The 13,080-nt window shown below is 35.4% G+C and overlaps 1 protein-coding gene across 1 annotated transcript in view; it reads right to left on the bottom strand.

Annotated features, from left to right (window-relative positions):
• Window positions 1–13,080, bottom strand: part of LOC102436127 (A disintegrin and metallopeptidase domain 3-like) — an 80,928-nt gene that overhangs the window by 35,995 nt on the left and 31,853 nt on the right. Inside the window, exons 6-9 of the mRNA XM_023751827.1 lie at window positions 10,950–11,015; window positions 5,140–5,211; window positions 4,749–4,915; window positions 4,021–4,102 (exon numbers count right to left, since the gene is read on the bottom strand). Of these exons, the coding sequence (XP_023607595.1) occupies window positions 4,021–4,102; window positions 4,749–4,915; window positions 5,140–5,211; window positions 10,950–11,015 (387 nt within the window). The remainder of the gene's footprint in view (window positions 1–4,020; window positions 4,103–4,748; window positions 4,916–5,139; window positions 5,212–10,949; window positions 11,016–13,080) is intronic.

The following is a 13,080-nucleotide window of genomic DNA, read 5'->3' as shown; positions in this document are numbered from 1 at the left end:
GACCATCCTGCATCAGATATTTACATTACAATTCATAACAGTAGCAACATTACAGTTATGAAGTAGCGACGAAAATAATTTTATGGTTGGGTCACAACATGAGGAACTGTATTTAAAGGGCCAGATGGTTGAGAACCACTGCAGAGGGATTCAAAAGCAGACTTAATGAGGCAGAAGAAGCAATCACTCCTAAATACAGGTCAATTGGAATCACTGAGTCAGAGGACAAAAAAGAAAAAGAATAAAGAAAATATAAAGAGCCCATGGACACTGGCAAGCAGACCAGTCAGTCTATGGATTATAAGTCTCCTAAGGAAAAGGGTTAGAGAAAGGGGCAGAGAGCTTAATTGAAGAAATAATGGGCTGGAAAACTGTGGCAGAAAATGAACACGCAGATTTAAAATATTCAATGAACTCCACCGAGGGTAAATCCAAAGAGAATCACAAAAAAGGACACATTATAATAGGAGCAAAGACCAAACACAGACAGAGAATGATGAAAGCAGCCAGAGAAAACACTAAAGATTCCACATAAAAGAAACTCTTAGAACTAATAAATGAATTGCAGGACATAAAATCAAAACAAATGCGTTACGTTTCCACATACTTAAAACGAATAATCTCAACTGCACTGGACATTCCCTGCAGATCAGAAACATGAGACTCAGAAACTTCATGTTTAAACGTGACCGAAAGTGTGTCATGGAGAGAACTGTACCCAGGCATGTTGACTGTTTTCACTGTTGCTGTTGGACTGAATCCCAGGAGAGGGAGTGGAAGAGACATCATTACAGAGACTTGTCATTGCAACACCTGACTCCAGTGCTCCCATGAGTACTGGTGAATATGTTCCCAATTTCACTCATCATAGGGTAAAATATTTTCATTAAACAATCATCTATTTGAGATTCTAGAGAGGGTATAGACATTTGTTAAGTATATAGTTTTACTTCAAGTGCCTTTGTTTTCCTTTTAATTTTGCTCCCCAGTTTATATACTCTCTTTTTTTATTTTTCAATTACAGTTTACATTCAGTATTATTTTGTATTAGTTTTAGTGTACAGCACAGTAATTAGACAAACATATACTTCACAAAGTTTCCCCCTGATATTTCTAGTATCCGCTTGGCACCATACACAGTTACCATGATTTTATTGACTAGATTCCCTATGCTCTTATCTACTATTAATGGAGTCTTGTGCACGTCCTTTTGGTTTGTGTTGATGAACAGTTGATAGGCAAGTAGTGCTTTGGGGCATATATATTGGTTTTATAGAGCTCATTTTGAATTTGTTTGACTAATTTGTTGAAATAATTTCCAAAATTTGAAATTCTAGATCTAAAGTATCCTAAATTTATATTTTTAGTCAAAACTGTAGCTTTTTCATAATGTAGATACTCCTCATCAATCTACGTCCCAGCATTTGCTTAAGGGAGTCGAAACTGTACAAAATCATTCAAAACCGAAAACATAGATATTAGTGTCTTTATTCTTTGATTGTGTGACATTGCAAAGAAATTATTTTCTGTCATTGTTCAGCTCAATCATCATAAATTCTTAATCATTAATTGTCATTTGTATTATTTCATTTTCTTTCTCTTTTTTTCAGTTGCTTGGGCTGATTAGTGTTTTTGTTACTGGTTTCTAAAAGCTCCTTAAGACTAGAGATGTTAACCATTTGTCATGCATTGCAAATAAAATACCATGTTTTTTTGTTATTATTTTACTGCGGTATTTTATTTTTTGGTTAGACAAAAGTTGTGTACTAAAATATAATTATGTCTATTTTTTAAAAAGAAAAATAATTCAAGTTGCAATAGCATATAAAAGTGAAATACTTGGGACAAACTTAAACAAGGTTTTCAAAGCCCTGTACATTGAACATGCAAAATATTGCTGAAAGAAATTACAGAAGACACAAATAAATGAAAAGTCCATGTACATAAATGGAGGACATCATATTGTTAAGATGTCACTACTTCCAAAAAGCATCTTAATATTCAATGCAGTCCCCACAATAATCACAACAGCATTTACTGGTAGAAGTAGAAATAAAAATAATCTCAAAATTCCTATGGAATCTCAAGAGACCATGAATAACAATTTGAAAAAAAGAACAAAGTAGAAGGACTCACTTTTACTGATTTCAAAAGATAGTACAAAGCTAACGCAATAAAAATGGTGTTATATTGACTTAAAGAAAAACCTATAAATCATTGAAATAGGATAGAGAGCCTAGAAATTAACCCTCATATATATGTTCAAATGTCTATAAAAAGGCTACCAAGACCACAAAATGAGGAAAAGATAATCTGTTCAACAAGAATATTGAATGGAGAAAAGATAAGTCTCTTCAATAAGTGGTGATGGGAAAACTGAATACCCTCATGGGAAAGAGTAAACTTGGACCCTTATATTATACCCTATGCAAAATGTAATTCAAAATGGATGAAAAATCTAAAGATAAGACCCAAAACTACAAAACACCTAGAAAAAACATACAGGAAAAGCTTCATGACATATTTTCTTGAATTTCTTGAATATAATTCCAAAAGCACTGGCAACAAAAGCAAAAATAGGCAAGTGGGACTACATCCAACTTGAACTTTTTGTGTTTCAAAGGGCACAATCAATGAAGTGTAGAGACAACCTACAGAATGGTAGAAATTATTTGTAAATCATGTATCTGATAAGAGATTAATATCCATACTTTAAAGAACTCCTACCACTTAACAACAAAAAGTCAAATAGGTCAATTAAAATAAGGACTAAAGATTTGAATAGACATTTCTCCAGAGATGATATACAAAAAGCCAAAATGCATATGAAAAGATGCTCAATATCACCAATAATCATAATAATGCAAATCAAAACCACAATGAGATATCACTTCATATCAATTAGGATGACTGCTATTTAAAAGCCCAAAATATGCCCTGGCTGGATGGTTCATTTTTTTGGAGCAACATCCTATACACAAAAGGGTTGCAGGTTAGATTCTCAGTCAGGGAACACACCTAGGTTTCAGGTTCAATCCCCAGGCTGCAACCAATTGATGTTTTTCTTTCACATCTATGTTTCTCTTTCTCTCTCTCTCTCTCTCTCTCTCTCTCTCTCTCTCTCTCTCTCTCTCTCTTCCTCCCTCCCTTTCTTCTTTCCTTCCTGACCTCATGTTCTGGGGTCAGGTGAGGATAAAAAACAACAGAAAATAACAAGTGTTGATGATGTGAACTGCTAGGATTAACTGCTAGGATTATAAACTGGTGTAAACAGTATGATGTTTCATCAAATTATTAAAAATAGAATTACCATATGATACAGCAAAACCAGTTCTGGGTATATATACAAAATAATTAAAATAGAAGAGGAATCTGCACTGCTATTTCTTTGCAGTATTATTCACAATAGCCAAGCTATATAAACAACCTAAGTGTCTATTGACAGATGGATAAAGAAAATGTTACACATACACACACTCACACACATATGCATGCATGCATACATACATACATACATGGACTATTATTCAGCCATAAAAATAATTTAACCCTGCCTTTGGATAATGCTAAATGAAATAAACCAGACAAAGACAAATATTACATGATTTCCCTCATACGTGGAATGTAAAAATGTCATACTCAGAAGCAGAGAGTACAATGCTGGTTGCCAGGAGCTAGGAGGTTTGGAAAATAGGGCCATGTTGCTCAAAGGGTACAAAGTTTCAGCTTTGCAAGATGAAAAGTTCTGCAGATATGTTTCACACAATATAAATAAACTTAACATTACTGCACTGTATACTTAAAAATAGTTAAGATAACTATATTTTACTAGTATATGTATCTTACCATTATAAAAATCCTTTTAAAATTTCATCATTTGAGTTTCCAAATCCACTAAAAAGCACTTTCTAATCTGTCAAAACAGTATGGTTGATACACTATATGTATTTTTCTTGAAGTATATATATTAACTTTCAAAAGGGTATGTAATTACTGAAGAAATAGGAATAAAATGCATACCAGAGCAATTGCTACAGCAAGCTTTCGATCGCATGTCCTTCCATGATATGTTGCTCCCATGTAATTAGGATAATCCCTATAACTAAATAATAAAATTTTTCTTGAGAATAAGTGCATTTTAAATTATTAATAACTCAATGACTTTTTAAGAATTGGATTCCTCAATAGAGCTATGTTTTTTAAAATGTGAATATTACATATCAAGTCCAATGTGATTAATCATTTTTGTGTTGGGGTAGATAGTTTCTGCAAAGTTAGGTTCTAAGAGATGCTTCAACATTATTTGATACACATCCCAGAATCCAGCAGTGGCTAATCCTTCCAAAAAATTAATCAACACTCTTGTCACTTCTGGGTGGATATAATGCTAGGATGTAAAACTCAGGATAGCTTATTGCCATGATTTGCACATAGAAAAACCTTTAAAGTATATAAAAATGTTGGCTTGGAGTGCAAGTAGAGAGACAGAAAATGTTAAGAAGAAAAAAAGAGAGGTAGGATGTACAAACTGTCATCATTCATTTTTATTCTTAGGGACTGTTGCTCCTGATTTCCCAAACCTGACCTTTGATTCACCTTGTTATCTGATGTTTTTATTTTGCATTTTGCCAACATTGTACTCGTACGCTATTTTTGGTCATTATATATAAAATTTTGTATATACTGTTTATAGCTAATATATAAAATAATTTGATAAGCACTATTATCAATGCAAATAAGGAACTTACATCAACAAGAATGCCATATCATAGGACCTGTGAAGGAAATTGCTTTCTTTCCATGACACAAATCTTTGTAGTAGTTCATTAGCATCCCCAGTACATAAAATCTTATTTTGATCTGACCAGATTTCCAAAGATGTTAACATAACAGTCAGTTTCAGCTGGGAAAACATCTGAAAACAGAAGATACATGATATACAGTTTACACAATCAGAAATATATTATTACATCTCTATACAGAATGCTAATATATTCAATTTGCTGTAATTTGGGCATGAAACCCACTGCAAGTAAAACAGGTTGGTAGGACTGTACTTTTATAACAATGTAAATTTTACTCATACAAATAATGTTATTGCATAAATGAGAATGTTTCTTATGGATCATAAAAACTTACAGTGTTGACAAGACCAAAGATATGGACAATTTTCTCAGTTGCAACGGCCACTTCAGAGCCCATATAACCATACTGAAAGACAAATTCTGTTTCTTAATTTCTGGTGAAAATTACTAAGTTACCACATTTCAATATATATAAAATATTACAATAAGTGCTTAAGTGAAATGATAAAAGCAGAAGATTAAGATTTATCAAATGCTTAAGTTTTAGGCATAAACCTATAGCATTTACATATTAGTAAATACCATTAAAATAATAGAGTTATGATTATCTTCCTGTTTACACATACAAAAATTAAGGGTCAAAATTTAAAATTACTAAATTTAAGATACAAAAATTAAGGTCAAAATTTAAGATTATAAATACTAATGGTAAGAACCAGAACTCAAGTCTCTAGCCAAACCACTAAGTCTTTTGGTCTAACACAGAGCTCTGAGTACCATAATCGTGAAAAAAATTTAAGAATATACCCTCATTTAAGAGAACAAAATAATATTTTCTCTGAAATCCTTCATATTGTATGTTCACACACATGTCTGTTTGTGAAAAGCATAGTGGCAGTTTGAGAATTTCAATAATCTCCAGCAAGTCTGCAGAAGACTAGTGACAGAAAAGAAAATGCATCGGCCACAGGTCTCTGATAAAGACAAAAGGGAGTCTATGATTCTCTTCTCCTAGCTCATTGGAGATCGTTTGCACTTTGCTATTTATCTGTATATGACCTTTCTCAATAAACCACATTATAAATTTATACACTGCAGCATGTGTGTGGTATGGGTGATGATGGACCTCTATGAGGCTAAACATGTGAAAAGCGACACAAAAGAAAAAATATATGATTGTGGAAATGAGTCAATAATCACAAAATATCAATACTAATTAATATTGATATTATCATACTATATAATATTGATATTTATAGTCATTTCCAAATGGCAACGACTATAAAAAACCCACTATGTGCAAATTCAAATTTAAAAACATCTTCATTATGAAGACATTTAAATATTAAAAGTATGAAAATATGTACAAGAAATTATTAGATAAAAAGCAGATGCCATATAATACGAGTTATATTAATAGTATAATAGTTACATTATTATAAAAAAGCTTGAGGCAAAAAATAAACATAATATTTATCAATATAATTGAACATTGATAAAATATTCAATTCATCAGAAAGAAGGAAGCATTCTAAACTTCATGGTAACTAATAATATAGCAAAAAAATGTATAAAATAAACTTTAAGAGAATTATAAATAGAAATTAACTGTCATAGTAAAGGATATTAACATAGTTCCCTTAATCATTAAGAAATCTAGGCTGCCATGCTGTCATGATGGCCGAATGGGTAAATACTGTGCTCACTTCTTCCCACAATGACATCAAAATTACAACTAACTTACAGAACAACCATCAAAGAGAACCTCCTGAAGACTAGCTGAACACAAGGCCTATGACTTAGGATAAAAAGAGGAAGCTATCACAAAAGTGGTATGAGGAACAGAAATGCTGAAAAGGCTGCTCCCATACCCACACTGTGGCAGTTATACAAGGAGAGGGTTATCTCAGCAAAGAGGTCCCCTATGAGGAGCAAAAGGTTGCAGCCTCACACCCATCTTCCTGGTCCAGGACTCCAAGGCCAGGAAGAGAAGTCCCCATAACATTTAGCAGTGAAAACCAGTGGGGATTGCAGCTGAGAGAGATAGAAATGACTGGAGATCTAGAAGCTGCAGATTTTTCAGGGACTGGGCACAGACCCACTCGCTCACAAATTCATTCTCTCTGAAATCCAGCACTAGGACAGCAACTTGCAAAGTGTCAGGGACATACAAGGAGGAGATGATTAACTAGCTTTAGGGTGAGTGTTGAAGGAGCAGGGGACAGGACAGCTCTCTGGAGCAGACACTACTGTTCCTTTGTTGAGCTCTTTCTCCACCCACCCAGGTGCCAAATCTGACCTCTCCATTAAATTGGCTAACACCCTTTGCCCCACCCTACTGATTCCCTGAAACCCACCCCAACAGACTCACACACCACACCCTGCCTGAATCTCTCCCAGCAGTTTTTCCACATAAGCCACCAACTTTGGCTTATCCTGAAGACTTTCTTAAAATCTTTCATAGGTTCAAAATCCCCAAACAACCAGCAGCTGGTGTTGGACATGCCCTAGGCCTCTTACTAAGAGCCCCAATCACATCTTCAGTTCACAGCCTGGCCACACCCAGGTACCTACAAGCATAGGCAGCAACCAACTTCAGATCACTTTGTAGATCCTATCAGGTGGCCCAAACAAAGCACAGGAAATGGCTGACCTTAGCCTGCACAAGAGTCCCTCTCATGAGGCCCCAGAATGAACACACTCATGGCTGGCTTTAGACCACAGCAGAGCAACACCAAACCAGCTCCAAAAAGACACCCCCAAAGGGCAGACACAGCAGGCACTAGAGCCCTACTATATCAAATCCCTTTTTGTGAGGACAGTCCCTGAACAACAGCTCATGTGCTGAGGTCACAACCTTTCCTCAAGGCCAGTCAACCTAAGGGTCAATCCCACCCACTGACATTCCAACAGCAACCGAGGATTAACTTCAACAAGAGGGCACTCATAACCTACAAAAATGAAACCCTGGAGCATCTGCCTCAGGTGACCATGGAGACTCGCCAGTGGGCATTACAGGACACCTACTAGATAAGGCCAATCTGCCAAAAGCACGAGACATAGCTGATAACACCTAAAACATATAACAAACACAGGAAGTCAGATAATTCAAGGAGGCAAGAAACATGTCCCAAAAGAAAAAAACAGAACAAAACTCCAGAGAAAGAACTAAACAAAATGGAGAAAAGCAATCCATCACATGAAGAGTACAAAACACTGGTATTAAGGATGCTCAATGCCTTGGAGCAGGGGTCCTCAAACTTTTTAAACAGGGGGCCAGTTCACTGTCCCTCAGACCGTTGGAGGGCCGGACTATAGTTTAAAAAAAAACTATGAACAAATTCCTGTGCACACTGCACATATCTTATTTTGAAGTAAAAAAACAAAATGGGAACAAATACAATATTTGTATTTGCATGTGGCCCACGGGCCTTAGTTTGAGGACCCCTGCCTTAGAGGAAGAATAGATGAACTCAGTGAGAATGTCAACAAATTTATTGGAAACAAAAAATGAATATAGAAAACATAAAAGAGAACCAGTGAGAAATGAAGAATATAATAACAAAAAATGAAGAGTACATTAGAGGGAAGTAACAAAAGATAAGGTGAAGTAGATCAAAGCAGTGATCTGGAAGACAAAGTCACAAAAAACACACAATTAGAACAAACAAACAAAAAAATAGAAAAAAGGAAGAAAAGACAAAATTTAAAAAAATAAGGATAGTTTAAGGGCCCTCTGAAACTACATCAAGCATACCAACATTCACAAAATAGGGGTTCCAGAGGTAAAAGAGTGAGAGCAATAATTGAAAAGCTTTTTGAAAAAAAAATGACAGAAAGTTTCCCTTATCTGGTAAAGAAAGTAGACATACAAATTCAGGAAGTACAGAGGTCCCAAATAAGATGAACCCAAAAAAGGCCCATACCAATATACATCATTATCAAAATGCTAAATGTTAAAGTCAGAGTGAGAATCTTTAAAGCGGTGAGAGAAAATCAGGTATTTCAGACTATTAGCTGATTACTCGACAAAAACTTTACAGGCCAAAGAGACTGGCACAAAACATTTAGTTACAAAATACAAAGACCTACAACTAAGATTGCACTACCCAGTAAGGGTATTATTTAGAATCAAAGGAGAAATAAAGATTTTCCTGACAAAGTTCATCACTTCTAAACAACTATTACAAGAAAAGTTATAGGGACATTTTTAAGAAGAATACACAAGATCATAAATATTAGACATTAACAGCAAGAATCTTTTTAACCCATTGACATGGCAAGGAAAACTTTTATTTACTAAACATCTGCTCTTATTATCATCCTGCAGTGACCCTTCAAAAGCCCTTAGCATATTACCTCATCCCTAGCTCAGAAGGTCATATATACTGCAATCCTACTTTTTATCTCTGAAGCTCTCCTGAATGTAGGTCTCTAACTTTCATGTACATAAGGTTCAGATACAATGTATGTATTAAGTTTGGTTATTTAGTCTTGCAACAGAAAGAAAATATAGGAAAGAAAAATACTCTCTCAGACAAGGGCAAACACTTAGTAAAGGCAGTGGTTCAACCAATGTTAAAGCTCAAAGGTTAAAAATCCAAATTAGGAAAATCATGTGTAATCACACCAATAGATTAAGGGGTGCACACAGACACATATGCACAAAGGAATTAAAAAATATTTTAAGGACATACACTAGGAAAGGTGAGTGAAAATTGTAGAGATTTTAGGATGTGTTCAACATCCTAATGAAGAGGCCACATAGTGTTATTCCCACGTAGCAGCAACAACAATAAAATATGTAAATGCCCCAAAGGGGATTAGCTCGTAAAATCAATTAAATTATATTAAATATATTGATTAGACAATATATTAAAATTAAATTGAAATAACACATTAATATGAGACAGCATAAAATCATTTACAAAATAGCATATATAAAGCAAAAGTACATGAATATATACATATATGTGTGTGTATTATTAAAAACAGGAAAACATGCAAATACTTTATCTCCTGGAAAAGAAAACTGTTTTTTTCTTCATTATCTCCTGGAAAAGAAAATTGTATTTTTTCTTCATTATTTTGTTCATCTATTCATTCCTGTTATTGTTTTTAATAAAAATTATTTAGAGACCAGAATATTTCCTATTTTGAAAAAATATAGAACATTATGGCACTCACTGAGAGACCTGATGGAAAAAATATCAGTAATAATGGACAAATTAGACATTTTAACTTCTAATCTATATGGCTTTGTTAAAAATTTCCATAACTAAATGAATATTCTTATGAATAATTCTTCCCATTATTAACATGCAGAACTTCTACCAGGGAACCAAAGTGTTTATAAAGCATAAAATAATCTTATAAAAGAAAATACTCAATAACAGGGATCACCAAATGGGTAAAATGAAATGCCTTGTTTTAAAATGGAAATAAATTTAAGAAAGAAAATTTCACCACAATTGGGGGTAAATTCAGAAATATCTGCAGCTAGTTGTGTTCCAACTAGAGGCCTAGTGCACGAATTTGTGCATGGGTGGAGTCCCTAGGCGTGGCCAGCTATCAGGGCCAATTGGGGCCATCTCGCCCAGTCCCAATCGGAACCGGGCCAATCAGGGCCTGCCAGCCGGGGGGAAGGACAGGAGGAGGGACTGCAGGCTAGCTGGCCAAGGGGAGGGACCAAGGGAGGTTGGCAGGCTGTAGGAGGTTGGCTGCAGGAGTGCTCTGACCATCAGGCAGCAGCTTCTACTTTGAGTTTCTGCCCCCTCATGGTCAGTGTGCATCATAGTGACTGGTCGACCGATTGTTCCGGTCATTCTGGTCATTTGGTCATAATGGCCATTTAGGCTTTTATATATATAGATGGATTATAGTGTATTGGAAGCCTTCCACACAAAAAGTTATACATTCTTACTAGAATTCCATATTTATTTAGATATCAATGCCATAAATATTGGTATTGATATCTATTTCAATGAAGAGGCAACTGACATTTTGCTATGCCCTGTTGTACTGAGATACATATTTTGATCACTTTAAAATACCTCTGTGCTGCAAAAAAGAAAGGATGTTTCTTATTCCTTTTGTATTTAAACACAAAACAAAGATATGAGGAAATGTATCAATAATGCATACCAAGGCTTTATCCATAATGATTTGTATTTTCAGAGTTCTTTGCAATAGTACAGCATCTGACTTTTTCTGTGAAACAGAGGACATGAGATAAATAAAACATTTTTTAAATTCTTATGTGGTTTGTAATTATGTACATTAGATATGTACACAGAGAGGTATAGATAAATAAATATTGATACATAAAGATACAGATAACAGGAAAATAAAAGGACAGGTGCCAACTAAGTAAATAAGCAGGTGATATTCCAAACAAATATTTTAGGAACCAATCAGAAGCTTTTACTTTATATTTTTGATAATTAGAATCTTTTAAAAAAAATTGTTGCTACAATGAGGGAGAAGCCATATTTCCTTTCTCTCAAAAACCTCTTCTAGGATTCTGCTCCAACCTTCAAGCTAACAAACTCCCATCAACTTTCCCCCAAACATTGCCTCTATTTTAGCATCATTTGTATATTTTTAATTTTTATATTAACTTTATTGGGGTTTACACACAATAAAGTGCATCCATTTTAAGTATACAGGTTTATGTGTTGGTGTTAATATACACAGCCATGTAACCATTTCCATAAGTAAGACCAAGAATGTTGTCATTACCCTCTTCCAAGTCAATAGCCACACAGCTCAAGGAAACCAATGATATGCTGTTTTCAATATAGGTTACAATGATCTATTCTAGAATTTCATATTAATGGAATCATATGGAATGTACTCATTTCTATCTGGTTTCTTTCATTAAGCATTCATCCCTGTTGTGATTATTAATAATTCATTAGTTTTTTTCTAAGTAGTTTGCCATTGAAGATATACATTGCAACATGTTTATACATTTACTTGTTGATCATTTGACTGATGTAGGCATTTTTGCTTTTATAGATAAAGCTGCTATAAATATTAAGGTACAGGTCTTTGTGCAATTTTTTTCTTTCATTTTTCTTGGTACTTAGAAATGGAATACCTGAGTCGTATAGTAATTGTGGGTCTACAAAGTGGTATGAAAGTGCCAGATTGTTTGCTAAAGTCATTTCATCATTCTGCATTTCCACCAAGAATTAAGTACCAGTTTTTCCACATTCTTGCCTACATTTGGTCATGGTATAATTCTAGAACTGTTGAAAGATAGGTTGAACATAAAGTACTTAAAAGAACATGTGGCACCTATGAGTCAGTGTGTGAATATAAAATAATATCGATATTGGCTTTAATTCACTTTAAATTTTGTTTTTCCTATATTGTTTATATTTGTATTCATTCATATGAGCCACATTTATTTCTTTCTGGTTATTGTTTAATACATGGAGTTCCTTCAACCAAACTTTTCTTTTTTTAATCCTCACTCGAGAATATTTTTCCATTGATTTTAGAAGAGAGTGGAAGAGAGAGGGAAAGACAGAGAGAAACATCAATGTGAGAGAAACACATCAATTGGTTGTCTCCTGCATGTGCCCTGACCAGGACCCAGGCTGGGGAGGAGCCTGCAACCTAGGTATGTGCCCTTGACAGGAACTGAACCTGGGACCCTTCGGTCCACAGGCCTACACTCTATCAACTTAGCCAAACTGGCTAGGGCAAGTCAAACTTTTATATATATACACATATATGCTAGTGGCCCGGTGCACAAAATTCGTGCATGGAGTGGGGATGGTCCCCTCAGCCCAGCCTGCACCCTCTCCAATCCAGGACTCCTGAGGATCAGGCCTAAACCAGCAGTCGGACAACCCTCTCACAATCTGGGACCGCTGGCTCATAACCGCTCACCTGCCTGCCAGCCTGATCACCCCTAACTACCTCTGCCTGCCAGTCTGACTGCCCCTACTGCCCCCTCTGCCAGCCTTATTGCCCCTAACTGCCCCCCCTGACAGCCTGATAATCCCTACCTGCCTCTGACTGCCGGCCTGATCACCCCAAACTACCCCCCATCACCGGCCTGGTTGACCCCAACTGCCCCACCTGCCAGGCCAGGTCACCCCACGCAGCCTGTTTGGTCATCCGTTCAGGTGCGATGTTCATTTAGGCTTTTATATAGATAAATTATTTCAGAGAAAGGGAGATAGAATCATCAATGATGAGAGAGTATCATTGAGAGTATCATTGATCTGCTGCCTTCTGCATGACCCCTCCTGGGGATTGA

This window comes from Myotis lucifugus, unplaced genomic scaffold (genome assembly GCF_000147115.1).
Source record: "Myotis lucifugus unplaced genomic scaffold, Myoluc2.0 scaffold_26, whole genome shotgun sequence".
NCBI lineage: Eukaryota > Metazoa > Chordata > Mammalia > Chiroptera > Vespertilionidae > Myotis > Myotis lucifugus.
Note: the sequence above shows the minus strand (reverse complement) of the source record. Positions and strands in the feature narration are given on the sequence as shown.